This window comes from Aquarana catesbeiana, linkage group LG02 (genome assembly GCF_042186555.1).
Source record: "Aquarana catesbeiana isolate 2022-GZ linkage group LG02, ASM4218655v1, whole genome shotgun sequence".
Taxonomy (NCBI): domain Eukaryota; kingdom Metazoa; phylum Chordata; class Amphibia; order Anura; family Ranidae; genus Aquarana; species Aquarana catesbeiana.
Window position 1 is genome coordinate 256,775,229 of NC_133325.1, and position 23,508 is coordinate 256,798,736.

The 23,508-nt window shown below is 39.7% G+C and overlaps 1 protein-coding gene across 3 annotated transcripts; it reads left to right on the forward strand.

The window, feature by feature from the left end:
- The first annotated feature begins 1,337 nt into the window (after positions 1–1,337).
- On the forward strand, positions 1,338–12,215 carry SLITRK5 (SLIT and NTRK like family member 5). Of its 3 annotated transcripts, none has more exons than XM_073614367.1 (2): positions 1,338–2,089; positions 6,321–12,215. In XM_073614367.1, the coding sequence occupies exon 2, from the start codon at positions 6,329–6,331 to the stop codon at positions 8,972–8,974; it is 2,646 nt and encodes an 881-aa protein (XP_073470468.1). In that variant the 5' UTR covers positions 1,338–2,089; positions 6,321–6,328; the 3' UTR covers positions 8,975–12,215. The 3 variants fall into 3 exon arrangements, with proteins under 3 accessions (XP_073470468.1, XP_073470467.1, XP_073470469.1); XM_073614366.1 differs by having other exon boundaries at positions 1,338–1,679; XM_073614368.1 differs by lacking the exon at positions 1,338–2,089 and adding an exon at positions 5,920–6,103.
- Positions 12,216–23,508: the final 11,293 nt, after the last annotated feature.

Consider the following 23,508-nt stretch of genomic DNA (forward strand, 5'->3'; position numbering starts at 1 on the left):
ATTGGGACACAGCACGGGACTAAAACTTCAAGGGACAAGGGAGATTAAACTGGGATAGTTGCAAGTATGAGGCAGCTGCTTTGGGCTCCACAACAATGATGGGGCCCAGGGCAGCTGCCCCTTTTGCCCTGCCTTAAAGAAGGCCCTGTATATGTGCGTGTAGTTGTGAGCTCTGGCTTGATATGTATGTGTGTATGTGTAGTTTTGAGGTCTTGATTGATATGTATGAGTGTAGCTGTGGGCTTTTGATTTATATGTATGTATTTGTAGTTGTGGGATCTAGATTGAAATACAATATATGTGTGTGTAGGTGTGTGCTTTAGATTGGCATGTGTGTGTGTAGTTGCGGGTTCTAGATTGATGTGTGTGTGTGTGTGCATTTGTTTGTGTAATTGTGGATTCTAGACTGATATGAATGTGTCTGTAGTTGTCAGCAGTAAATTGATATGTGTGTGTGTGTGTGTGTGTGTGTGTGTGTGTGTGTGTGTGCAGTTGTGGGTTCTGGATTGATATGTATGTGTTTGTAGTTTATTGGTTTTATATTGATATGTATGTGTGTGGTTGTGAGCTCTAGTTTGATATGTATGTGTGTGTGGTAGTTAGTTATAGATTGGTGTGTGTGTGTGGTTGTGGGTTATAGATTGGTGTGTGTGTGGTTGTGGGTTATAGATTGGTGTGTGTGTGCAGTTGTGGGTTATAGATTGGTGTGTGTGTGTGTAGTTATTATAGATTGATATGTATGTGGGTAGTTGTGGGTTTTAGATTAATATGTATGTGTGTAGTTGTGGGTTCTAGATTTATATGTATGTGTGTAGTTGTGGGTTCTAGATTTATATGTACGTGTATGGTTGTGAGCTCTAGTTTGATACGTGTGTGTAGTTGTGGGTTCTAGTTTGATGTGTGTGTGTGTAGTTGTGCGTTCTAGTTTAATATGTGTGTGTAGTTGTGGGTTCTAGATTTCTATATATGTGTGTAGTTGTGGGTTCTAGTTTAATATGTGTGTGTAGTTGTGGGTTCTAGATTTCTATGTATGTGTGTAGTTGTGGGTTCTAGTTTAATATGTGTGTGTAGTTGTGGGTTCTAGATTAATATGTGTGTGTAGTTGTGGGTTCTAGATTTCTATGTATGTGTGTAGTTGTGGGTTCCAGATTGGTATGTATGTGTGTGTAGTTTTGGGCTGTAGATTGGTTATGGGTAGGTTGGTGTGTGTTGGATTGATATGTAATAGATGAGAGAATGTAGCAGGTTGTCAGGTTGATAAGTAGAAAGGCTGAGTGTGCTGAGTGTTGTCTCCCATCCTTCTCTCCATCCATCCCCCTACCTAGTGTCAGGCTCCTCCTCCTGTCCCCCCATCCCCCGTTCCTTTCTCCCGCTCTCCTCTCCTCTCTCCTCTCCTCTCCTCTCTCCTATCTCTCTGTTGTGTCGCTAGCTCCCCGCAATCCCTTCGTTTCTCCGCTCACAATGGGACGCCTAAAGCCGAGTGCTGCGTGCTCAGGCTGGAGTGTGGGCAGTGCGGGCCGGGGCTCCGTCTGTGTGTGAGCATTGCTGTACTGCTGCCTGTCTGTGTGCATTTGGCAGCCCAGCTGTGGAAGAGCCGCCTCTTCTCCTGCCGCCCTCTACACACTACATGCATTTGTCTGCCTTGCCGCGATGGTTGGGCCCCGGAGACTTAAGTCTGAGTGAGTATTTCCATCGGAGCAGCGATGTGCCAGTATTGTCTGCACTCCATCCTTCATTACTAGGAGCCACACGGGCTGCTCTAATGGTGCTGGATGGGCTGTAATGGTGCTGGATGGGCTGGATGCAGAAATCTAGGGCTCCAGCTCGCTGGGGGTGGGGAGGACAGCATCCTTGCTCCAAATAAGCATCCTCTTCTCCTTCAGCATCCTGGCAACCGGAGAGTTAACTCGCTTTTTAAGCGGAAGCCTTCTGTTCCCCGGTCTCGCTTTTCTGCTAAGCAATTGTAATTCAATTAAAGTTGCAACCCGACTGGGACTGCCAATGAATGATCAGTGGACATACACAGCCATGATTTGTGTTCCTTCATACCACCGCCAAGGATGACTAGATGTGGACAGCAAGCGGAAAGGTATGATACGACTTAGCTTGACATTGGCTCGCCTCTCTCTGCCTTGCCTGCTCTAGATATATGAGTTATCTGTGCCTGCTATAGATGTATGAGCCTGGTATAAATGTATGAGCCTGGTATAAATGTATGAGCCTGGTATAGATGTATGAGCCTGGTATAAATGTATGAGCCTGGTATAAATGTATGAGCCTGGTATAGATGTATGAGCCTGGTATAAATGTATGAGCCTGGTATAAATGTATGAGCCTGGTATAGAAGTATGAGCCTGGTATAGAAGTATGAGCCTGGTATAGATGTATGAGCCTGGTATAAATATATGAGCCTCCTATAAACGTATGAGCCTGATATAAATGCACGAGCCTGGTATAAATATATGAGCCTGCTATAAACGTATGAGCCTGGTATAAATGTATGAGCCTGGTATAAATGTATGAGCCTGGTATAGATGTATGAGCCTGGTATAAATATATTAGCCTCCTATAAACGTATGAGCCTGATATAAATGCACGAGCCTGGTATAAATATATGAGCCTGCTATAAACGTATGAGCCTGGTATAGATGTATGAGCCTGGTATAAATGTATGAGCCTGGTATAAATGTATGAGCCTGGTATAAATGTGTGAGCCTGGTATAAATGTATGAGCCTGGTATAAATGTATGAGCCTGGTATAAATGTATGAGCCTGCTATAAAGGTATTAGCCTGGTATAAATGTATGAGCCTGGTATAAATGTATGAGCCTGGTATAGATGTATGAGCCTGGTATAGATGTATGAGCCTGGTATAGATGTATGAGCCTGGTATAGATGTATGAGCCTGCTATAAAGGTATGAGCCTGGTATAGATGTATGAGCCTGGTATAGATGTATGAGCCTGCTATAGATGTATGAGCCTGGTATAAATGTGTGAGCCTGGTATAAATGTGTGAGCCTGGTATAGATGTATGAACCTGGTATAGATGTATGAGCCTGCTATAGATGTATGAGCCTGGTATAAATGTATGAGCCTGGTATAAATGTGTGAGCCTGGTATAGATGTATGAGCCTGGTATAGATGTATGAGCCTGCTATAGATGTATGAGCCTGGTATAAATGTATGAGCCTGGTATAAATGTGTGAGCCTGGTATAGATGTATGAACCTGGTATAGATGTATGAGCCTGCTATAGATGTATGAGCATGGTATAGATGTATGAGCCTGGTATAGATGTATGAGCCTGGTATAAATGTGTGAGCCTGGTATAAATGTATGAGCCTGGTATAGATGTATGAACCTGGTATAGATGTATGAGCCTGGCACAGATGTATGAGCCTGGTATAGATGTATGAGCTGGCACAGATGTATGAGCCTGTTATAGATGTATGATCCTGGTATAAATGTATGAGCCTGGTACAGATTTATGAACCTGGTATGGCTGGGCCTGGTATAGCTGTATGAGCCTAGTACAGATGTATGAGCCATGGTACAGGTGTATGGGCCTGGTATAGATGGCTGAGCCTGGTATAGATGTATGAGCCTGCTATAGATGGCTGAGCCTGGTATAGATGTATGAGCCTGCTATAGTTGTATGAGCCTGGTATAGATGTATGAGCCTGGTATAGATGTATGAGCCTGGTACAGATAGATGTATGAGCCTGGTATAGATGTATGAGCCTGCAATAGATGTATGAGCCTGGTATAGAAGTATGAGCCTGCAATAGATGTATGAGCCTGGTACAGATGCATGAGCCTGGTATAGATGCATGAGCCTGCTATAGATGCATGAGCCTGCTATAGATGTATGAGCCTGCAATAGATGGCTGAGCCTGGAATGGATGTATGAGCCTAGTATAGATGGCTGAGCCTGGTATGGATGTATGAGCCTAGTATAGATGGCTGAGCCTGGTATGTATGTATGAGCCTAGTATAGGTGGCTGAGCCTGGTATTGATGCATGCGCCTGATATAGATGGCTGAACCTGGTATAGATGTATAAACTCCCTATGCCTTGCCTGGTATATATGCATGAGCCTGGTATAGATGTTATGAGCCCTGTGTTCCTTGGCTGGTATAGATGTATGAGCTCTGTGTGCCTTGGTTGGTATAGATGTATGAGCTCTGTGTGCCTTGCCTATAGATGCATGACTGTGGTATAGATCTATGAGATACATGTGCCTTGCCTGGTATAGATGTATGAGGGCTTTGTGCCTTGCCTGGTATAACTGTATGAGCTTTATGTGCCTTGTCTCACACAGATGTATAGACTCTGGCTATTGCAATGCCTATCCTAGATCAATGAGCACTAGACATTGGCATGCCTTCCATACATGCATGAGCTCTGACCATTGGCATACCTGCTATTTATAGATGCATGGGCTCTGGCCATTGGTATGCCTTCTATAGATCCATGGGCTCTGGACAATATTATGTCTGCTACAGATCCATGGGCTCTGACCATTATCATGCTTGCTATAGATTCATGGGATCTGAACCTTATCTTGCCTGTTATAGATCCATGGGATCTGACCATTATCATGCCTGTCATATATGCCTGTTATAGATCCATGGGATCTGACCAGTATCATGTCTGTAATAGATCCATGGGATCTGACCATTATCATACCTGTTATAGATCCATGGGATCTGAACATTATCTTGCCTGTTCTAGATCCATGGGATCTGACCATTATCATGCCTGTCATATATGCCTGTTATAGATCCATGGGATCTGACCAGTATCATGCCTGTAATAGATCCATGGGATCTGACCATTATCATACCTGTTATAAATCCATGGGATCTGAACATTATCTTGCCTGTTATAGATCCATGGGATCTGACCATTATCATGCCTGTCATATATGCCTGTTATAGATCCATGGGATCTGACCATTATCATGTCTGTTATAAATCCATGGGATCTGACCAGTATCATGCCTGTAATAGATCCATGGGATCTGACTATTATCATGCCTGTTATAAATCCATGGGATATGACCAGTATCATGCCTGTAATAGATCCATGTTATCTGACCAGTATCATGCCTGTTATAAATCCATGGGCTCTGACCATTGGCATCCCTGCCATAGATACCTATGTGGTTTGCCATGTCTGTTTACATTGGCATGGCCTTTCTGGTTGCCGTTGGTGTGTCGGATGTGGGTGATCCAAGTTGCTGTAGGGTGATTGCAGACACGTCAGTGTATATTGCAGGGAGGAAGCCTGTATTCCATGCATAGCTATTGCTCTGACAGAAACCTGATAGCAGCCAGCCCAGCCATGCTGTCTCCCTTATTAGAGCTTCTGCCACGAAATGGCAATCACACGTAGATTATGCGTACATTGGAGGTTATTTTTATTATGTGACCGTCTCTTGGCCTTTTTTTATTTTTTATTTACCCCCCCCCCCCCCCTCCTCTTCCCGGAGGAGTACCATTAGTAACCATCCTCTCCTATAATGAGCCGCTTTAATGCTCAGGCTATTGACAATGGTGAAAATAGAGATGATCTATGCCATCCTCCTCGCTAAGCTAGTTTTCCAAGCCTGTCCAAAGTAAATGCTATTTGAGTAAAGCCTCGGCTCCCCAGAGCCCCCACGTATGTGCATTATCTGCATTTCCGATAAGCCTTGGCAGAGAATGTAATGATTAACCCCTTCAGGGGGGGCTGCAGAGCTCATGGATTATTATTAGGCTTCCCAAATGATGTCGTGCAGTTTGATCGCCCATTGTTTCCAATGGAAGAGGGGTGACAATAGCCTCGATCCCCCCCCCACCCCCCTACACAAAGTGCCATTTTGCTTGGCAGACAGTGCATGACGCCCTTGATTCTTCCTTTTGCCTCCTATCAATGACGGTGTGTTTATTTGTCCTGAAATCTTCTCTGAAAAGGCCGATCATAGGAATGTATGATGCAACGCATTGCGGTAGAACAGCCTTGATGTACTATGGAAGTTGCAGGCTCTGTTCATAGGGAGACCAGGGAGTGCGCTGTTCCATGGAGAGGTGCTGAAATAAAATAAAATAGGACGATCTAGGTAAAGTGAAGAAAGATCTGACAAGTGACAGCCATTTTCTGCATATTTATAGATCATTAGGAAGCTTTAGCACTGCAAATGTGTGTGATCATGGCGCTGTGTTGGGGGGGGGGGACATATGTTAGTGGGGATTAGCCTCCAAGAACATGCTATGTACATGCCTGGGGTGGCTGATGCTGCCGCCGTACTTATACGTGTTGTGTGTTTTCCTATGCAGGAGCTAAGATGTACCATTGCTGCTCTGCAGTCACGTTCGACCAGGACTTGAACAAGAAAATGCAGATGTGGATCCTCCAGACGATTGCATTTGCTTTGACATCCTTGGTTCTCTCTTGGGCAGAAACGATCGAATCCTATGGAGAGGTGTGTGACAATTGCCCTTGTGAGGAGCGAGATGGTATATTGTCGGTGAATTGTGAAAACAGGGGGATCATTAGCCTGTCGGAGATCACTCCTCCACGTTTTGCTATCTACCATCTCTTCTTATTTGGGAATCTGTTGAATCGGCTGTACCTGAACGAGTTTGTCAATTACAGCGGGGCTTCTATATTACACCTGGGGAATAACGACATCCAGGAGATCGACACGGGTTCCTTTAACGGGCTGCAGGCTCTAAAGAGGCTGCATCTCAACAACAACAAGCTGGAGCTGCTGAAGAATGACACCTTCCTGGGGCTAGAGAGCCTGGAGTATCTCCAGGTCGATTATAATTATATCATCTCAATCGAAGCCAACACCTTCAGCAGGCTTCACACTCTCCAGGTCTTAATTCTCAATGACAACCTCCTGTCCAGCTTGCCCAACAACCTCTTTAGGTTTGTCCCACTGACCCACTTAGACCTAAGAGGCAACAGGCTGAAGGTGCTTCCCTTTGTGGGCTTATTGGAACACATGGATAAAGTGGTGGAGCTACAACTAGAGGAGAACCCATGGAACTGCTCGTGTGAGTTAATTGCCCTGAAGGATTGGCTCTATAGCATCTCTTACTCTGCCCTAGTCGGTGACGTGGTTTGTGAAACACCTTTTAGACTATATGGCAGAGATCTGGATGAGATATCCAAGCAGGAGCTATGCCCTAGGAAACTCATCCCCACTTATGAAATGAGGCCCCCCATCCCTAGAAGTACCAACGAGTACTTCCACACCACCCCTGCGTCTGTCAATTCGGGGGCCACCATCTCCTCTTCTGTTTACAAAAACCCCAGCAAACCCAAAAGCACACGGCAGCCTGCCCGACCCAGAGTGCGGGCCACTTCCCACCACCCACCCAAAGAGAATGGTTACATCGCTTATCAGACCAAATCCCCCGTGCCTTTGGAGTGTCCTACAAACTGCACCTGCAACCTGCAGATCTCCAACCTGGGACTAAACGTCAACTGTCAGGAGAGAAAGATCCAGAGCATCTCCGATCTACACCCCAAACCTTACAACCCCAAGAAGATGTACCTGACAGGCAACGCCATTACTCTGGTCCGCAGATCCGACTTTCTCGACTCCACCGGCTTGGACCTCCTGCACCTTGGGAATAACCGGATCTCAGTCATCCAGGACCGAGCCTTTGGGGATCTGACCAATTTACGGCGGCTCTACCTAAATGGCAATTCTATAGAGAAGCTGAGCCCGGGCTTATTTTATGGTCTTCACAGCCTCCAGTACCTGTTTCTCCAGTATAACGTTATTAAGGTCATAGAACCTGGGACTTTTGACGCTGTTCCCAACCTGCATCTTTTATTCCTCAATAACAACCTCCTGAAATATTTGCCTAGCAACATCTTCTCTGGATTGAATTTGTCCAGGCTGAACCTCCGATCTAATCATTTCTCTCATCTGATGGTGAGTGGGGTGCTAGACCAGCTCAAGTCCCTGGTGCAGATCGATCTCCATGAGAACCCCTGGGATTGTACCTGCGATGTGGTGGGCATGAAACTGTGGCTGGAGCAGCTCAGCGTCGGGGTACTGGTGGACGATGTCATCTGCAAGACCCCTAAGAAACTCTCAATGAAGGAAATGCGAGCGATTAAAGCCGATCAGCTTTGCCCTGATTACTCTGATATCGTTGTTGCCACTTCTACACCTTCCGAGGAGCAGCCCCCAGAGAGCACCACCACATTTATTTATCCCATTAAAGTGGACAACAAATTGCCCAGCTCGGTGCCCTTGTCTGTGCTGATCCTGAGCCTGCTCTTGGTTTTTATTATGTCTGTCTTTGTGGCTGCCGGGCTCTTTGTCCTTGTCATGAAGAGAAGGAAAAAGAATCAGAACGAGCCAGCCAGCACCAATAACTCAGACGTCAGCTCGTTCAACATGCAGTACAGTGTGTACAGCAATAGACCTCTACCCAAAGTCAAGACCCCAGCCGGCCATGTCTATGAGTACATCCCCCACCCACTGGGTCACATGTGTAAAAACCCCATCTATAGATCCAGGGAGGGCAACTCTGTGGAGGATTACAAAGATCTCCATGAACTGAAAGTCACCTACAGGAACCACCTGGAAGAAGAAAGAGAAAGCAACATCAGGAGCCCGAGTTACAGTGTCAGCACCATTGAGCCTAGGGTTGAGCTTTCTCCTGTGCAGGATACAGATCGTGTCTACAGAGGGATCCTTGAACCCGACAAAGGACCTACCCCCGGGACTAACATTGAATACAAGTATAGCAACCCCCCACCGTTCACCTATACCCCAAAATATGAAGCAAAACGTCAGTTTCTGCATCCAGACAGATTAAGAGAAGCTGTGCTCTACAGCACTCCAAGTACTGTGTATGTGGAACCTAATAGGAACGAGTATTTGGAATTAAAAGCTAAACTCAATGTTGAGCCGGACTACCTCGAAGTGCTGGAAAAACAGACAACATTTAGCCAGTTCTAGACTCCTACATCTACACTATTATCTCTGAAACAAAGGACTACTCGATGATTTTGTTGCTTCAACCTACGGATGAAGTGCCTTGGCACAAGATTTTCAGCTGCAGCAAATTCTACTGAAAGGGTGTGCAATTTTCTTCTCTTCTCTCTTTTTTTTTTGTTTTTCTAGGACAACCATCAATTGTACAAACTGGGCACAACACTTACTGTTCGATAGCGTTCCTCCTATTTCTGCAGCCTGAGAATTAAAGAGTTGGAATCACTCCTGGTGCTAGGAGGTATCTATGAAGAATATACCATGCTATAACCCTTCAAGACAAGGGTGGGTCTAAATGACTTTTCTGGTGTTTTAGCAACCCCCTCCCCCCATGTTTAATATAAAGGTCAATTTTTACAGGATGTATTTGTATGCTCTCCAGACTTTTGAAGTTTAAGCTAAACATGTAAGCTATTTACGATCTTTATGCATCACCATAAATGGTGTGAACAAAATTCTGAAGTGCAAAGACATAGAATCTATAACTTGGGTAGTCAAAAATAATTTATTGTTGAAATATGAAATATTTTAATGTAGCACCTATTTTTATATGCACATTAGCATTTCTTCTTCTTCTTTTTTTTTTTCTTCTTCACTATTCTTGTCTTTGATTTGCTCAAATGTGTTGCACTACATAAAAGATGCTGAGATCCTGAGCTGGTATATGGAAATTTGGCCATGACAATTTACCATGTTAAAAAGTGACCAAAATTCTGAGTGTTTTATGGCATGTTTGTTGAATAGTATGGTCATATGGTGGTTCTATGAAAGGTACCTACAGAACGCTAAGCTAAATCTATAATTGGGCACTTCATAGAACTGAATAGTGAGGGATATACAGGGATATCTAGTTTTGAGAAGGAAAAAAAAATAATTTCATTTCATTAGTGAACCAAATGTAATTTTCTCGACTACTGTTGTAGCCAAATTCAAATGCACTGTACAGACTGGCGTGTGTCCTGTCACCTGGTAGGTTTGACATACAGAGATTTTGAAGCTTGTTTTATTTTCTACATTTACGTATTCTTTCTTTTCAAAGCAAGCAGCGTGCTGATGCATGTAATCAACATAAAAGATTAACATATGAGCTGCCATAGCCATTCAGCATGCATTCCTGAGACTAAGGATTTATAATCCTTTTATTTGGTTTCTGCCACTGGATTGAAATGGCACAAATTCAAGTTTTAAAGAATATCATTGTTAATGAATACAGTATGAATTGGCTACTCAGACCCTGCTGTATTCCTTAATCCTTAACGCCCAATTTGAAGCTGAGACATTAAATAATTAGGGATATTTTCATTGTTTAGAGCACATTACATTCGTTGTTTTAATTGCTATTAAAATTCCACGATTGTTTCATTTTATGTAGTGATCATATTTTTTTTCCCTCATGTAATATTTGAAAAACAGGGTAAGCTGTGACACTACACATATGCCACACACGCACGCAAGCATGCACGCACGCACACGCACACATACACCCAAGAACATCCATCTGAAATGGCACTGAGTGCAAAGTTCCTAATCAGGATTCCTTCTCCTCTGTTCATGGGGAACCCATGAGAGCATTTCTCTAGTATTTATGTATTAAAAACTTTATGATGTAAAAACTTGTTTGTAGCTTCCTAAAACATTTTATATTTTGCATTCTGAGACTTATTTCTCATATGCAATTACTTAAAGTAAACCTGTCACTGGGAAATACAGTAGAGAATGCCTTATCTGGGTGCAAGGAGGTAGCAATGAATAACAGGTGTCAGTATGTAACAGTCCATTTTTTTCAGCCTAGTAGCCTCCAAAATTGGGGTATGCAAGATAGCTTAGGCTTTTTCCCCTCTTTCTGCATCTTACAGTGCAATGTGGATGCCTTTTATTAGGTTGTGAAGGTATCTCCTGGCATCATGGGATGCAGGTAGGGCATGCCTGAACACTAATGAAAAGTGAAGAATTGCATACTGCATACCCCCGTTTTGAGGGCCTTCTGGGATTATAGGTAGTAGAATTTTGATAAATAACTAGTGTACATACTAGTACCTGTGCCTTCTTCCCCCCCACTATGGCAATTTATACTGCGTTTTCTAGTGACAGGTATTCTTTAATGAATACACTTTTCTAAATTCTTCCATGAAGATCTATTTGTTGACATAAAGTACTTTGTATTCCTGAATTTCAAATAATGTTAAAAACAGGGATATGCAACTTTTCCAACAACTGCCCTCAAAGTTACACTATTTTTATGAACTATATTGTAACAAACATCGGATTAACCTGCAACATAAATTATTCATTAGAGAAATTATATTTATCTTCATGTTTTATGCAGTGCTCTTGCACATTATCACATTTTAAACATGTTATTAGATGTATATATATAAAATAATTACAGTGATGAATAATGACATTTCACGGAAGACATTTTTTTTCTAATGCATTTTTCATTTTATTCATGTTTCTGTTGTTTTTTAAAAATGAAAAACAAAAACAAAAAATGCTTTTATATGCATCTGCTCATTGATTTATTTTTAAATCACCGGCATATTCTTTTTAAAATAATGAATTTATTATATATATATATATAAAAATGCTAATATAAGGCCAGTTAATTTTGAATTACTTTGAAAATATCACTGTTATGCTTTTTGTCTTCTAATACCATCCCACATGCAATCAAATCCTAAAATGTGTACATCATAAATAAATATCTATTTTTTTATGCACGCTTATTATTATGATTTTAATCAACATTTGTACAGTCTATACTTTTGTCTAAAGAGGATATTTACAATATTGCATATTCTGGAAAGTAAAAGGTCTTAATGCTATATGGTATTTCTGCTTACAATATAGGGGCATAGCCAAATTAAATATTCTAAAATAAAGAAATAAATAGTGCTCAACACAGTAACATATCATTAAATATAAATGATGTCAAATCTGCAACCATTATCAGAGAATTGTGTGTATTTTACTGAAATAGCAAAGAGAACACATTGATCATGTGACTATACCAAACATTTGCTGATGATATTTAGCTGATTCATGAGAAAGTAGAGACAGGATACTATAAGGCAGCTTTGTAATGTATGAAGGATGTTATTTTATTTACATTCATATATTTTGTTCAGTGATATGTACTTTATTTAATCTACAAACTTTTGGGAATTCAATGTAAAATTATATTTTAAGAAAGTAAATAATTCTATTAAAATTAAAATTGATTATACCAATCTGTATTTTAGCACTTACACTTTTGTTCATAGAGTTCCTTGAGAATCAAAGTGGCTAAATACAGAGTCTAATTTGCTCAGGGGTAATTTGCACCTTAGCTTATTTCCACTTAAAAGTTCAAAGAAATTAAAAAGTAAGAACAAGACCTTTCTCTTGAACCTAAGGTGAGCGAGCAAAAAATCCCTGAGAAATTCAGCCTCTATGGTTGGGCCTGCATGGAAAAAGTGCATATTTGTTAAAAAAAGGCATTGAAGAGAAGGTATAAATGGCAAAATTGTTTTACGGTTGTCAAATCTCACATCAAAAATGTGCAAAAGTAATTGACTAAAAACTGCAGATCTTAATGAGATTCCATGTACTTTTTTGTGCAAGGTTTCCAAAGTTGTAAGCTGTGCAGACTCTGGTGGTTTCAGACCAGATGTGATCCACTAATTGAATATCAGTGACTTAAATGGGTTGCTAATGTATTCTAACATAACGTGAACATTGGTGTGTGAATGGGTGTTTAAGTGTTTAACATATAGCAATTATAGTATTGTCCTCAGGTGTACTATGGAGGGGAAGTGATAATGTGCATGCCTTGCGGAATAAATCCTAATTTGTCTTTCACAGATGAATTTATATGGCTGTATATAGCGACCAAAAGCTTTTTAAATACAGTCATTGATCATATACCCTGTTCTGAAATTTTCCAGTATTTCTATTGAATAACTTAAATGAATTTACATGGCTTATTGTTTGGGTTGCAGTTTTGGAGTCTAGACTGTTCCAGCTTTGAACCAATTTGGTTAACCTCTCAGTTTTTTGCGTTTTTTTGTTTTTTTTGTTTTTTACACTGATCATTTTTATTATTTTAATTTACTTTGATTTAATCTTGCTAGCTGCAAAGGTTAAAGAGAGATACAGCATTGGTACTTATTTATTCCCTCTGGGATGATTGTGATATAACAAACCTGGTACTGCATGAAAGGTTTGAATAGCCCTCTATTGTTTGTGTAAAACCAAGTTACCAGGAATGGATATATGTATGGATGCTAATGTGCTTCTTGACAAAAGGAATGTTTTTGATGTGGTTCTATCTCTAATAATTGTTGTACCACCATTTTACCTCATTTTACTTTTATGGCCAACTTTATACCTACAGACTGTAATAATTGGGCAATTTAGACAAATATTGGTTAATGAATTAATCTGTCATGAGCAACCTGTTTTCACAAGTTGAAAATACATTTCTATAAGCTGTTTAGAAGAGATATACATATAGATATAGGATGTAGTGATGGCTCCCTCTGTATTGCAATCTATGTTAAGCTAAAAACCTTTTTTTTTTAAACATATTAGAGAATGGTTAAGAGGCCTGTCATTTTTTTCAGTTTGTGTTCCATTGAAGGGATCTCCTTTTATTTTCTGTCCCACAGACACAACAGGAAGTAAGAGGACTTCTGGCCAAAGCAAGGTGATATCTCCTCTTTGGTAGTTGTCAACGTAATAGCTTTACCTGCTGGGTGATGTCTCCTCATTGCCTGTTTCTGTGGCAACTAAAAAATGTTGGGTTTCCCATCTCTTTCTGCACTGAAGACAATGATCACAAAGACAAACCAAGAGGGGGACTCTCCCTAGCAGGGACACTGACAGTAATAAAAACCTGACAAAGGCTCCAATATTTCAATACCACTTTCTATTGAAAACTAAAGGAAAAGGTTTTTTGCTTAATATACATTTTAAAGTAGAACTATAGACAAAACGTTTTCTTTTTGGGTAGTGTATGGAAGGGTTATAACCCCTGTCAGTTGTTTTTGTTTTGCCATCTGTGTCCCATTGTGGGAGATTTCTCTTTACTTCCTATCCCATAGCCAAAACACAGGGAGAGGGATTAGATCACTTCTGTGAGTGGAAATCCTTCAAAATTAAGGGGATCCCTTACGCCCCCCCTCAAGTCAACAGAGATAGTGTCCTCATTGGAAGATTTCCCCTCTATTACTTTTCTGGGAACAACCCAAAATTAGGGATTTTCTTTTACTTTCAACTTCAATGGTAACGGTAAACAGGACAGATAGAAAGGGCAAATCACGCTAACAGGGACAGAGACAGCAATAAAAACTTAATAGGTGATCTAATCCCTCTCCACTCTGTCCAAAAAATAAATAAATAAAATTAATTAAAAAAAAAAATATGCAAAAGTTCTGGCTAGACAAGAACAAATGATAACACAAAACTATTCCTGCAGTTTTCCATTCCCATTGGGGTCAATTTGCTGAGCAATCTTTTCTTATCTTTATTTTGTATTTTTTATGCTGCAGACGAATTGTATCTCTTAGAGATTTATTACATTATTAAAGAATGAGATTCTGGAGGATTTCCACACTACCGTGCCTATGCTCTGATAAATTAATTTGTTCACTACTTGATAGGAAATACTGTAGTGGGACTGCCTTTTAGAAGAGGATCCATGATGTTGAAAAGTATATGAGATAGCATCAACATAACGGGCAGCACATGCACTTGCGGCATTCTTGCTATGGTGGTATCAGTCTATATGCCTGGTGAACTGGATTGTTATTTCTTTTAGAGGTAATGGGCATTTTATTTATCTTGACAAACATTAACATGGAATTTGCAAAATAATAAAACTGATTGGCAGATGTTTCTTGTTATCTGCTAAATGTAAATCAAGCCATTCCAAATCTAGTTTGAATCTTCACAGATCATTTTGCTCATCTCTACTGTTGCCTAGGTGTTATCATTCAACAGCCCTTATTATTGACACTTTATGCCAGTGGGTTCAGAAACTGATTTTTTTTTATAACAGTACTTCCTAAGGGATGTACTTTCTACTTAGCACATTTTTATAGCACATGTTTACTTTGGTTGTCTCTAACTGGAGGGAAAATATTATAACAAGAAGCATTCACAGATAAGCATATTATTGGATAAATTAGGCTAGCTTTCATTAATGCATAGTGTTATGCAGTATCTTGAAACTTGGCATGGACAGCAAATGTGATATGATATATATGATATATACCTGAAATTATAAGTATGAATATTTGTGAGCTGAATCATCTACTTGCTTCTTACATCTCTTTGGGACACCATTGACAAGATCCCCCATTGTAAACATTACCTCTCTAATATATTGTTTCCCTTCTGCTAAAACAAGTCAAATTTTACTCTCCCTGTTGTATTTTCCACACTGTAAAATAAAATAATAAAAATATGAACAGACTTGAAACTTTCTATGCCAGTTAAAAAGGAGGGTCACACACTGCTGGTATCATTAACAAGAAGCTTTGTTGGAGCCTGTTCGACAGAACACCATGGCAGAACCATGTTCTGTCTGAGCAATGTGCGACCCTCCTTTTCAAACTTGCTACTTGCTACTTGCTGCTTCATCTGCTACAGAAGTGCGAATAGGCTCCATGCCAGTCGGCACCTGCCCTTCACAGCTTAAGTCTTAAGTAATTACTAAAACCAGTAATAATTGAATGCAGGGGCAATTATTTAATATGATATAGTCTTACAGATACGATCTGCCCTTGGAGGGAAACCATAATGTTGATGCGGCCCACAATGAAATTGAGTTTGACACCCCTGCTTTAGGTGCATAGGCACACCTTTCCATTTTGGTGCTTTATTTCCCTGATGTGTTATCCATTTAAATGCATTAAAACACATCAAAACATATGTCAAAGCATGTGAAATCACATTGCCATGATTTTTAACACATTTTGCACTGCATCTCAGTGTGTTGATGTGTATTTTAACGCCAATTACAAATTGTGTTTAAATGTGTTTTAATGCATTTTCATTGATTTAAATGGAAAGCACATCAGACAAAAACACAAAGATGCATTTTTTGCCAAAAATGTCAGTTTCTCAGCTTCTATCCAATACTGAAGTTCTCAGCTTCCATCCAAGGCTGAAATACATGTTTACTGTTTAAAGCCAGCCATAGATGGTTTGAATCCTGACCAGTTCAGCAGAAACCGGCCAAGATTTGAACCATGTATGGGTACAACCTGCTTTCTGGATTTTACATGCAATTATTGCTAGTGGCTGTTATAGGCACTAGCAATAATCCCTATGCTCTCCCAGCAGGGGTGGCTTTCACCACCCCCCTGTCAGGAGAACACAATGGCTCAATGGAGGGATTCCCCTGTCAACACTGACTGTGTTGATGGGGGAATCAAGCAATTTTTTTTTTCCTGCAACTGCTGGTTGCAGGAAAAAAGTTCACTCTGTCTATGGCTGGCCTTACACACACATAAGAGGAGGTTAAGGCTCTTCGCTGCCATGGGTCTGCAGCATATCTCCAGAATTTGCAAAGTTCATGGATTGCAAATCTTTGCCCAAAAACTGTGCAGGTTGTCCTCAGAAATACAGAAAAACCTTTAATGCAGTACATAGTTTTTTCCATGCTTTTTGTTTGACAATAGTTTGCTTATTATCCCTACGAATGACCAGAACTTAATAACATGATTCACACCCATGTTAACTTTAATGGGGTTTGCTGCTACACTTGCAAAACTGTTCACTAACTAAACCTGGACAGATTAGTTCTCTAACACTAAAAATGAACCTGTACTTTGTACACACTAATGACCATTTTACACACTTTACTACTAATACAGAAAGGTTTCTTCACAGTAAGAGCTGTGAAAATGTGGAATAGACACCCTCAAGATGTGGTTCTGGCCAGCTCAGTAGATTGCTTTAAAAAGACCTGGATTCTTTTTCTTTGCATAATATAACTGGGTATTAACATTTATAGGTAAAGTTTATCCAGGGAAAATCTGATTGCCTCTTGGGGGATCAGGAAGGAATTTTTTCCCTTGCTGTAGCAAATTGGATCATGCTTTGCTGTTTTTTTTTTACTTCCTCTGGATCAACTGTGGGTATAGGATTGTGTTATGGGACTGTGTGTATGGGATTGTATATATATATTTTTTTTTTTTGGTTGAACTAGATAGACTTTTTTCAACCTGACTAACTATGGAACTATCTTAAATTCTAGCTATGGGGAAACATCTGACATTTCCTCTGTCTTTGTGAGTGAGTGGTGTCTGATTGCTGTTCCATGAAAAGGAATGTATGCAGTCCTGTGTAAAATTTGATTTGAGCCCTGTGTACATTTTAATTTGATCAGCAGTGTGAAACTTACACAGATATCTTTCACAGTCTGGCATCGGAGTTGGATAGTAAAAAGTACCTGCAGTAAAGTGAACCTGTTATATTGCCCATACAAGGTAAAGTTTGGGTTCACTTTATAGGTAATGCGGGTTCAGAGAGCCAGTGCTGATCTTCAATATCTCATTGTTTGGATTGAGTGTCTTTAGTTCTCATTAGTAGAAGAAAAAATTATGTAGAGGGAGATGATAAGGAAGGAGGACATCAAAGAATGTGTGGGTTTTTCTAAAATTAAGTTACGTGAAACCAGCCTATACAGGGGTTAAAAAAAAAGAAACCTACGTACATGACTGCTTATTTTAAACAAACCCAGGCCCACTTTACTTTATTTACCTTACATCCCCTATAGAACTTTTTTAAATTAGCTAAATACATTCCAGGTACATCAAAATAAAGGTTTGCAAAGCCTTAAGCCAGTCATAGATGGATCAAAATTCTGCTGGTTCAATAAGGACTGGCCAAATTTCAAATCATGTGTGGGAATCCCTGTTCGACAGAAGTCAATAGTTATGCCCCGTACACACGATTGGATTTTCCGACAACAAATGTTGGATGTGATCTTGTTGGCGGAAAGTCCGACCATGTGTATGCTCCATCGAACATTTGTTGTCGAACTTTCCGCCAACAAATGTTGGCTAGCAGGTTCTCAAATTTTCTGCCAACAAATTTTTGTTGTCGGACTTTCCGATTGTGTGTACACAAGTCTGTCGCACAAAAGTCCACGCATGTGCGGAATCAAGTACGAGCCGGAAGCGCTCGGTCTTGTAAAACTAGCGTTCGTAATGGAGATATCACGTACGTCTTGTACGTCACTACATTCATAATTGTTGGCCCACATTTGTGTGACCATGCAAGAGAAGCTGGAGCCAACAACTTTTGAACAAAAATCCACAGTATTGTTGTCAGAAAGTCTGATTGTGTGTACAGGGCAGTAGATTGACTTTAGTCGAACTTGAATGTTGGAAAACTTTTGTCGATCAGCAGCTGTAGGGGATTGTATTCTGACAGCGCAGAGTCCCACTGTCAGAATACAATGTCTCAGCTAGGGAGATTCTTTCATTCACCATGCTTGTGTGGATCGAGAAATTTGTTTATTTTATTTGTTTTGTTTCAATCCATTGGCTGAACGAAAAAAAAAATTACCCATTTTTGTTTCCCTTAAAAATTGGCCAAAGCCTGAGTGAAAATACCTGTCCACTGCCAGCATGATATAGAGAATGGCCCTTGTTGTCTGTGGAGAAGCAGCGACCTATTTGCAGATGTGCATCATGCCCCAGCAGAGTCAGAGTTGGAGCTCTCCAATCAGCAGGGAGCAAGCAAGAGCTTTGCTGACTGCGGATCTGTAGGTCTGACCCAGTATTGGACTTCTACAATGAGACCATTGCTTTCCTACAGAGTGGACAGGTTCTACTCTGTAGATACTTGCAGGCGGCAGGGTTTTTTGCTCAGACTATGGCTGCTTTAGAAAATTACAAACTGTAAGGCATTGAACAGCTTTTGGTGTTCTGGAATACAGTATAGTCAGCTAATTTAAAGTATTCAAGTAGGCTTTAAAATAAACCTGTCCTTAGAGATATGTAGGCTGCCATTGCTGACCTCTCCTGAAAAATGTAGTTGCCCAGCTGTCATGTTGATCCAGTCAATGAAGTTGTTTCATCAAAAGAAAATAGGCTGTTTACTTTGCAAGTGGTATTGCACTTTGCAAGGGAATATACTCCAAAGCTTAGCGAATACAGTGAAATTTTGCTTTGGAAAGGTTGCTCAAGGAAGATAAAAAAAATAACAGTTTGCTTGCATATAATTGGATAGTTAATGTTGGCAGATCTTCACTTCATTCGCTCTGAGAAAAATTCCCTTGCAAAGTGCAATTTCCCTTATATAATTAAAATAGAACTAACGGCAAACCTATTTTTTTTTTTTCATTTTGGATAGAGTAAAAGAGATTTATAACCTCTGTCAGATTTTTTTTTCATCTGTGTTCCATTTGGGAGATTCTTCTTTACCCCATAGTCAAAATGGAGAGTAAAGGGAAATCCCCCTAAAGGGGGGCCACCATTGGACATTTTCCTCTTTATTCCTGTTCTACTGAGAACCCAAAATGTTGACTTTTCTTTGACTTTCACTCTCGGTGATAATGGCAAACAGGACAATTAGAAAGAGTGATTCTCCCTAACAGGGGCACAGATGGCAATAAAAAAAAAAGACGGGTTTTCTAATCCCTCCCCACTCTCTCCAAAATGAAACAAAGCGTTTTGGCTTTAGTTATACTTTAACAGTATATTTGCCTTTAGTAAATAAACCTCATAAAGTTAAAGCATTTAAAATTTAAAAACACCCAATCTTTATAATGGGGGGTTATATAAAATAATAATAAAAATGCCATAAATCTATCCCCTATTTTGTAGACAGTATAACTTTTGTGCAAACCAATCAATATATGCTTATTGCGTTTTTGTTTACCAAAAATATGTAGAATACATATCGGCCTAAACTGAGGAATTTTTTTTTAATATTTTTTTGGGGATATTAATTATAGCAAAAAGTAAAAAAATTGCTTTTTTTCCAAATTTTTTTGTTTATAGCGTAAAAATAAAAACCACAGAGGTAATCAAATACCCCCAAAATCAAGCTCTATTTGTGGGAAAAAAAGGACGTCAATATTGTTTGGGTACATCGTCGCACGACCGTGCAATTGTCAGTTAAAGCGACGCAGTGCGAATCGCAAAAAATGCTCTGGTCATTAAGGGGGTAAAACCTTCCGGTGCTGGAGTGTTTAAAAACCCTCAGAGATGGATGGTTTTGGTAATCAAAATATGTTCCAACACTGATAAATGACTTCCGTTACTTATATCTCAAGCAGAGGGTAATATAGCAGACGCATAAAAAAGAAGGGGAAACCTTCCATGGTAAAATACACATACGTACATAAGTACACTCACATACTTGACATTAATTGCCTATAAACCAGGAAATGCAGCTTGGTCTGTGCGCTCCAAAGAGCGGAAATTACATTGCCTGGAACTCTCGCCCTATGTGTTTTGTCAACAAAAGTGGACAACTTCAGAAGCAAACTCGCTTGTGAACATATCACAGGGAGTTTGATAAATAACACATGTTGTGACTATTTGGAACTGACTATGATTAGCATGCACCACTAAGCACGTATTGTGTTGGACTCTAATATATAATCACTGTCATTTTTGATTTGTATTAGTGCATGCACTACTTAGGAAAATTATTGTTTAAATAGTATTATGGATTTATATTATTGGTTGACTAGTGCTGTATCTTAAAGATTTTTTTTTTTTCTGCATCAGCTTGTTATATGAAAGGGTAGAAAGGCAGCATTTGATTTGTCTAATATTTCTGGCACTCTTTAAAATAGGAACTGCCACACATGTGATCAGTTATGGCACCAGCCATTTCATGGTTTGACAGTTATCATTTACGGTATGCCATGATTGTAACGGTTTTGGGAAACAGTTTGGGTTTAGTTCCACTTGAAGTGAATTTAGATTTTTTTCCTATGGCCCACTGTCATTTTTCATTTGTGCTTTTATCATCACTTTGTTTACTAAATAGGCCTGCCATAAATTTTCAATTAACATGAACTTCAAAAGTGAAAATGTTTTAATTTCTAACATAGTAATGTGTATGGAAACATTTTACTGTAGCTTTGATAATAGAAATAGATTTTTGATAAGTGCTTGCCATCTGTACTGCTGTGCTTCATTGACAACATCCTATGTTCAGGTCTAGAATTTGTGTTCTAGTCTTTTGTTCAATCCCATTAGTATTAAAGCAAATTTCTCTCTAAAAGCAATACTGATCCATGAAGTTAGAGGATATGTTTTATTAAACTTTCCCTTCTGTTACCATTGTTTTACTCAAGTGGAAGAAATAGATTTGGATTAGCTAGAACAAGATCTGATTTTATTTGCTTGCTGGAGCATGGTTAGTCTAGGTAGTTTAGTAAAACTTTGCCTAATGGAACTCTTCAAACATGTTTTTTTTTTAGATTTTTTTTGTGTGCTTAGCTGTGCTACCAGGAGGATATTCTTCTTTCCTCTACTTCTGGTGGTAGTATGACAGGCAGTTTTTTTTTTAACTTAAAGTGCTGGTATTTATGTTCTAGCAGATTATCCTTAAACATATATAATGATCACATTCACCAAACAGAGGAACAAAGAAGTTCAATTGTCAGCAGAGCACTGGTTGTCATGATAAGACTGAAGATGGGGTGAGACTTCCCCATCATGGTCATGGAAATCAGTTAAGACTTGCATGTACTTTAATTGAACCTAACAGATGCATGAACAAATACAAATTTGAAAAAATATAAATAAAAAAAAAAATAGCATAAAAAGATAGGGAAATTAACAAGTTAATAAAAAATAAGTAGGGTTAATTAGGGATTAACCCATATCTAAACCCAAAAACAAAAAAATAATATATCGTAGATTACAGTCCTTTGATTTAGCTTACTTTTTTTAAGCATTGTCCTCTTTCTTTTTACTTGCTGATCCTAACAGTAATCCTGCTATATCTCAGCTCCTTTTACAGACCAAGCTCTCCAGCAAAAATGGCAGGTAAAGAGTTGAGATAAACCATTTAACACTTGCGGGGGGTGTTTACAAAGGTCAACCTTTATTTATATTGGTAAAACCTTTATCAAAAAAGGGAAAAAACCTTCTGTGACTGCTTAAAATGTGTTAGCTGAAGTTTTATATATACATTATATTAAAAGAAAAAAGACACTTTAAAATAGGCTATTTTTTATTTTTTAATGTTAACACATACCATATGCTATCAGTTTATGAATGGGTGAGTGGTTGCCACACCGACAGCAGAGCATGGTAATCACTAAGAGCATCTCTAAGGCTGTGCTGTGCCAATGTAATCTGCAGGACTGAACTGTCAGTTTGGCTGCTCGGTCCGGCACAGTGCAGCTGATTGCTGGGACAATGAGGCGGCAGGAGGGGCTTCTATCACAATGATGCCCACTACCACCAAGAAATAACTCCTGAGGCAGGTGTCTTTTCTGCTTCTGCCTCATATTGGTACTGAAGCAGAGGAATTAATTGGATGTCTGAGCAGCCAACCAGTGTCTCTGTCCCAGGCAGATACTACCCCAAACTGGAGCTGTAATCAATAGGTACCAGTCTGCCAGCACCTGAAATGAACCTATCTATTATTTCATTGGTATTACTTTCTGCTAACAGCAAGGCAGAATTATTAAGGCATACAATTTTAGGATAACTTTAAATAAGAACTCATAAGTGAAGCAGCAAAAATATATAGCACAACTTATGTTTTTTTTTTTTTTTCTATTGTGAAAGCATTACAGGGTATCTGTTATAGGTGGATGACCATTGGACACACTAGGCAGGGCAAAAACCTTTCTCACTTACAATACTAAACAAATAATGTGTTATCAAAGACAATTCAAGCCTCACTTCAGAGACTCAGCTCAGGCTCATATCACCTACACTTCCAGGGTCACTTTCTCCAGTGTACTTTAGCAAGGATGCTTCCTCTTTCATGGTCAGAACATTTCCTAGTTAACAGGATTAGTTCTGCTTTATTTCTAGTGGTTCTCCAGATGTACATCCTCAGTTCTTAAGGTGACAGTCCTGACGCTGTTTACCTCATCCCAGCAACACTCTCACCTTTCTCCTCGGAAGTCAGGCTTACTTTATATACAGAGTGCATTCTTTAAAGCTGAAGTTTTTCTTTAAAAAATCCTTGCAGCTTTAGTCACATCATTTACGTGTAATAAAGTATGTTCCATGTGGTGCAGGCACCTGGAACCTAGAGAAATGTTCACTGCAGGGATACCTGTCCTCTTCCTGTCTCTGAACTACTGGTGCAACAATGGTTAACAGCTTTGGGTTTTCAGACAGAACAGCAATATAGATGGTCTAATGGGGACAGGCCCCTCCTTTCTTCTCCTCCACTGAGAAAAGATCTTCCATTGATTACACTTCCTGTAACACAGTAAGTGAATGAGGGGGACTCTGATCAGTCACAGGATTCTCTCCCTCGTTCAAAATTGGGTTACAAGCAATGTAATCAGTGAAAGA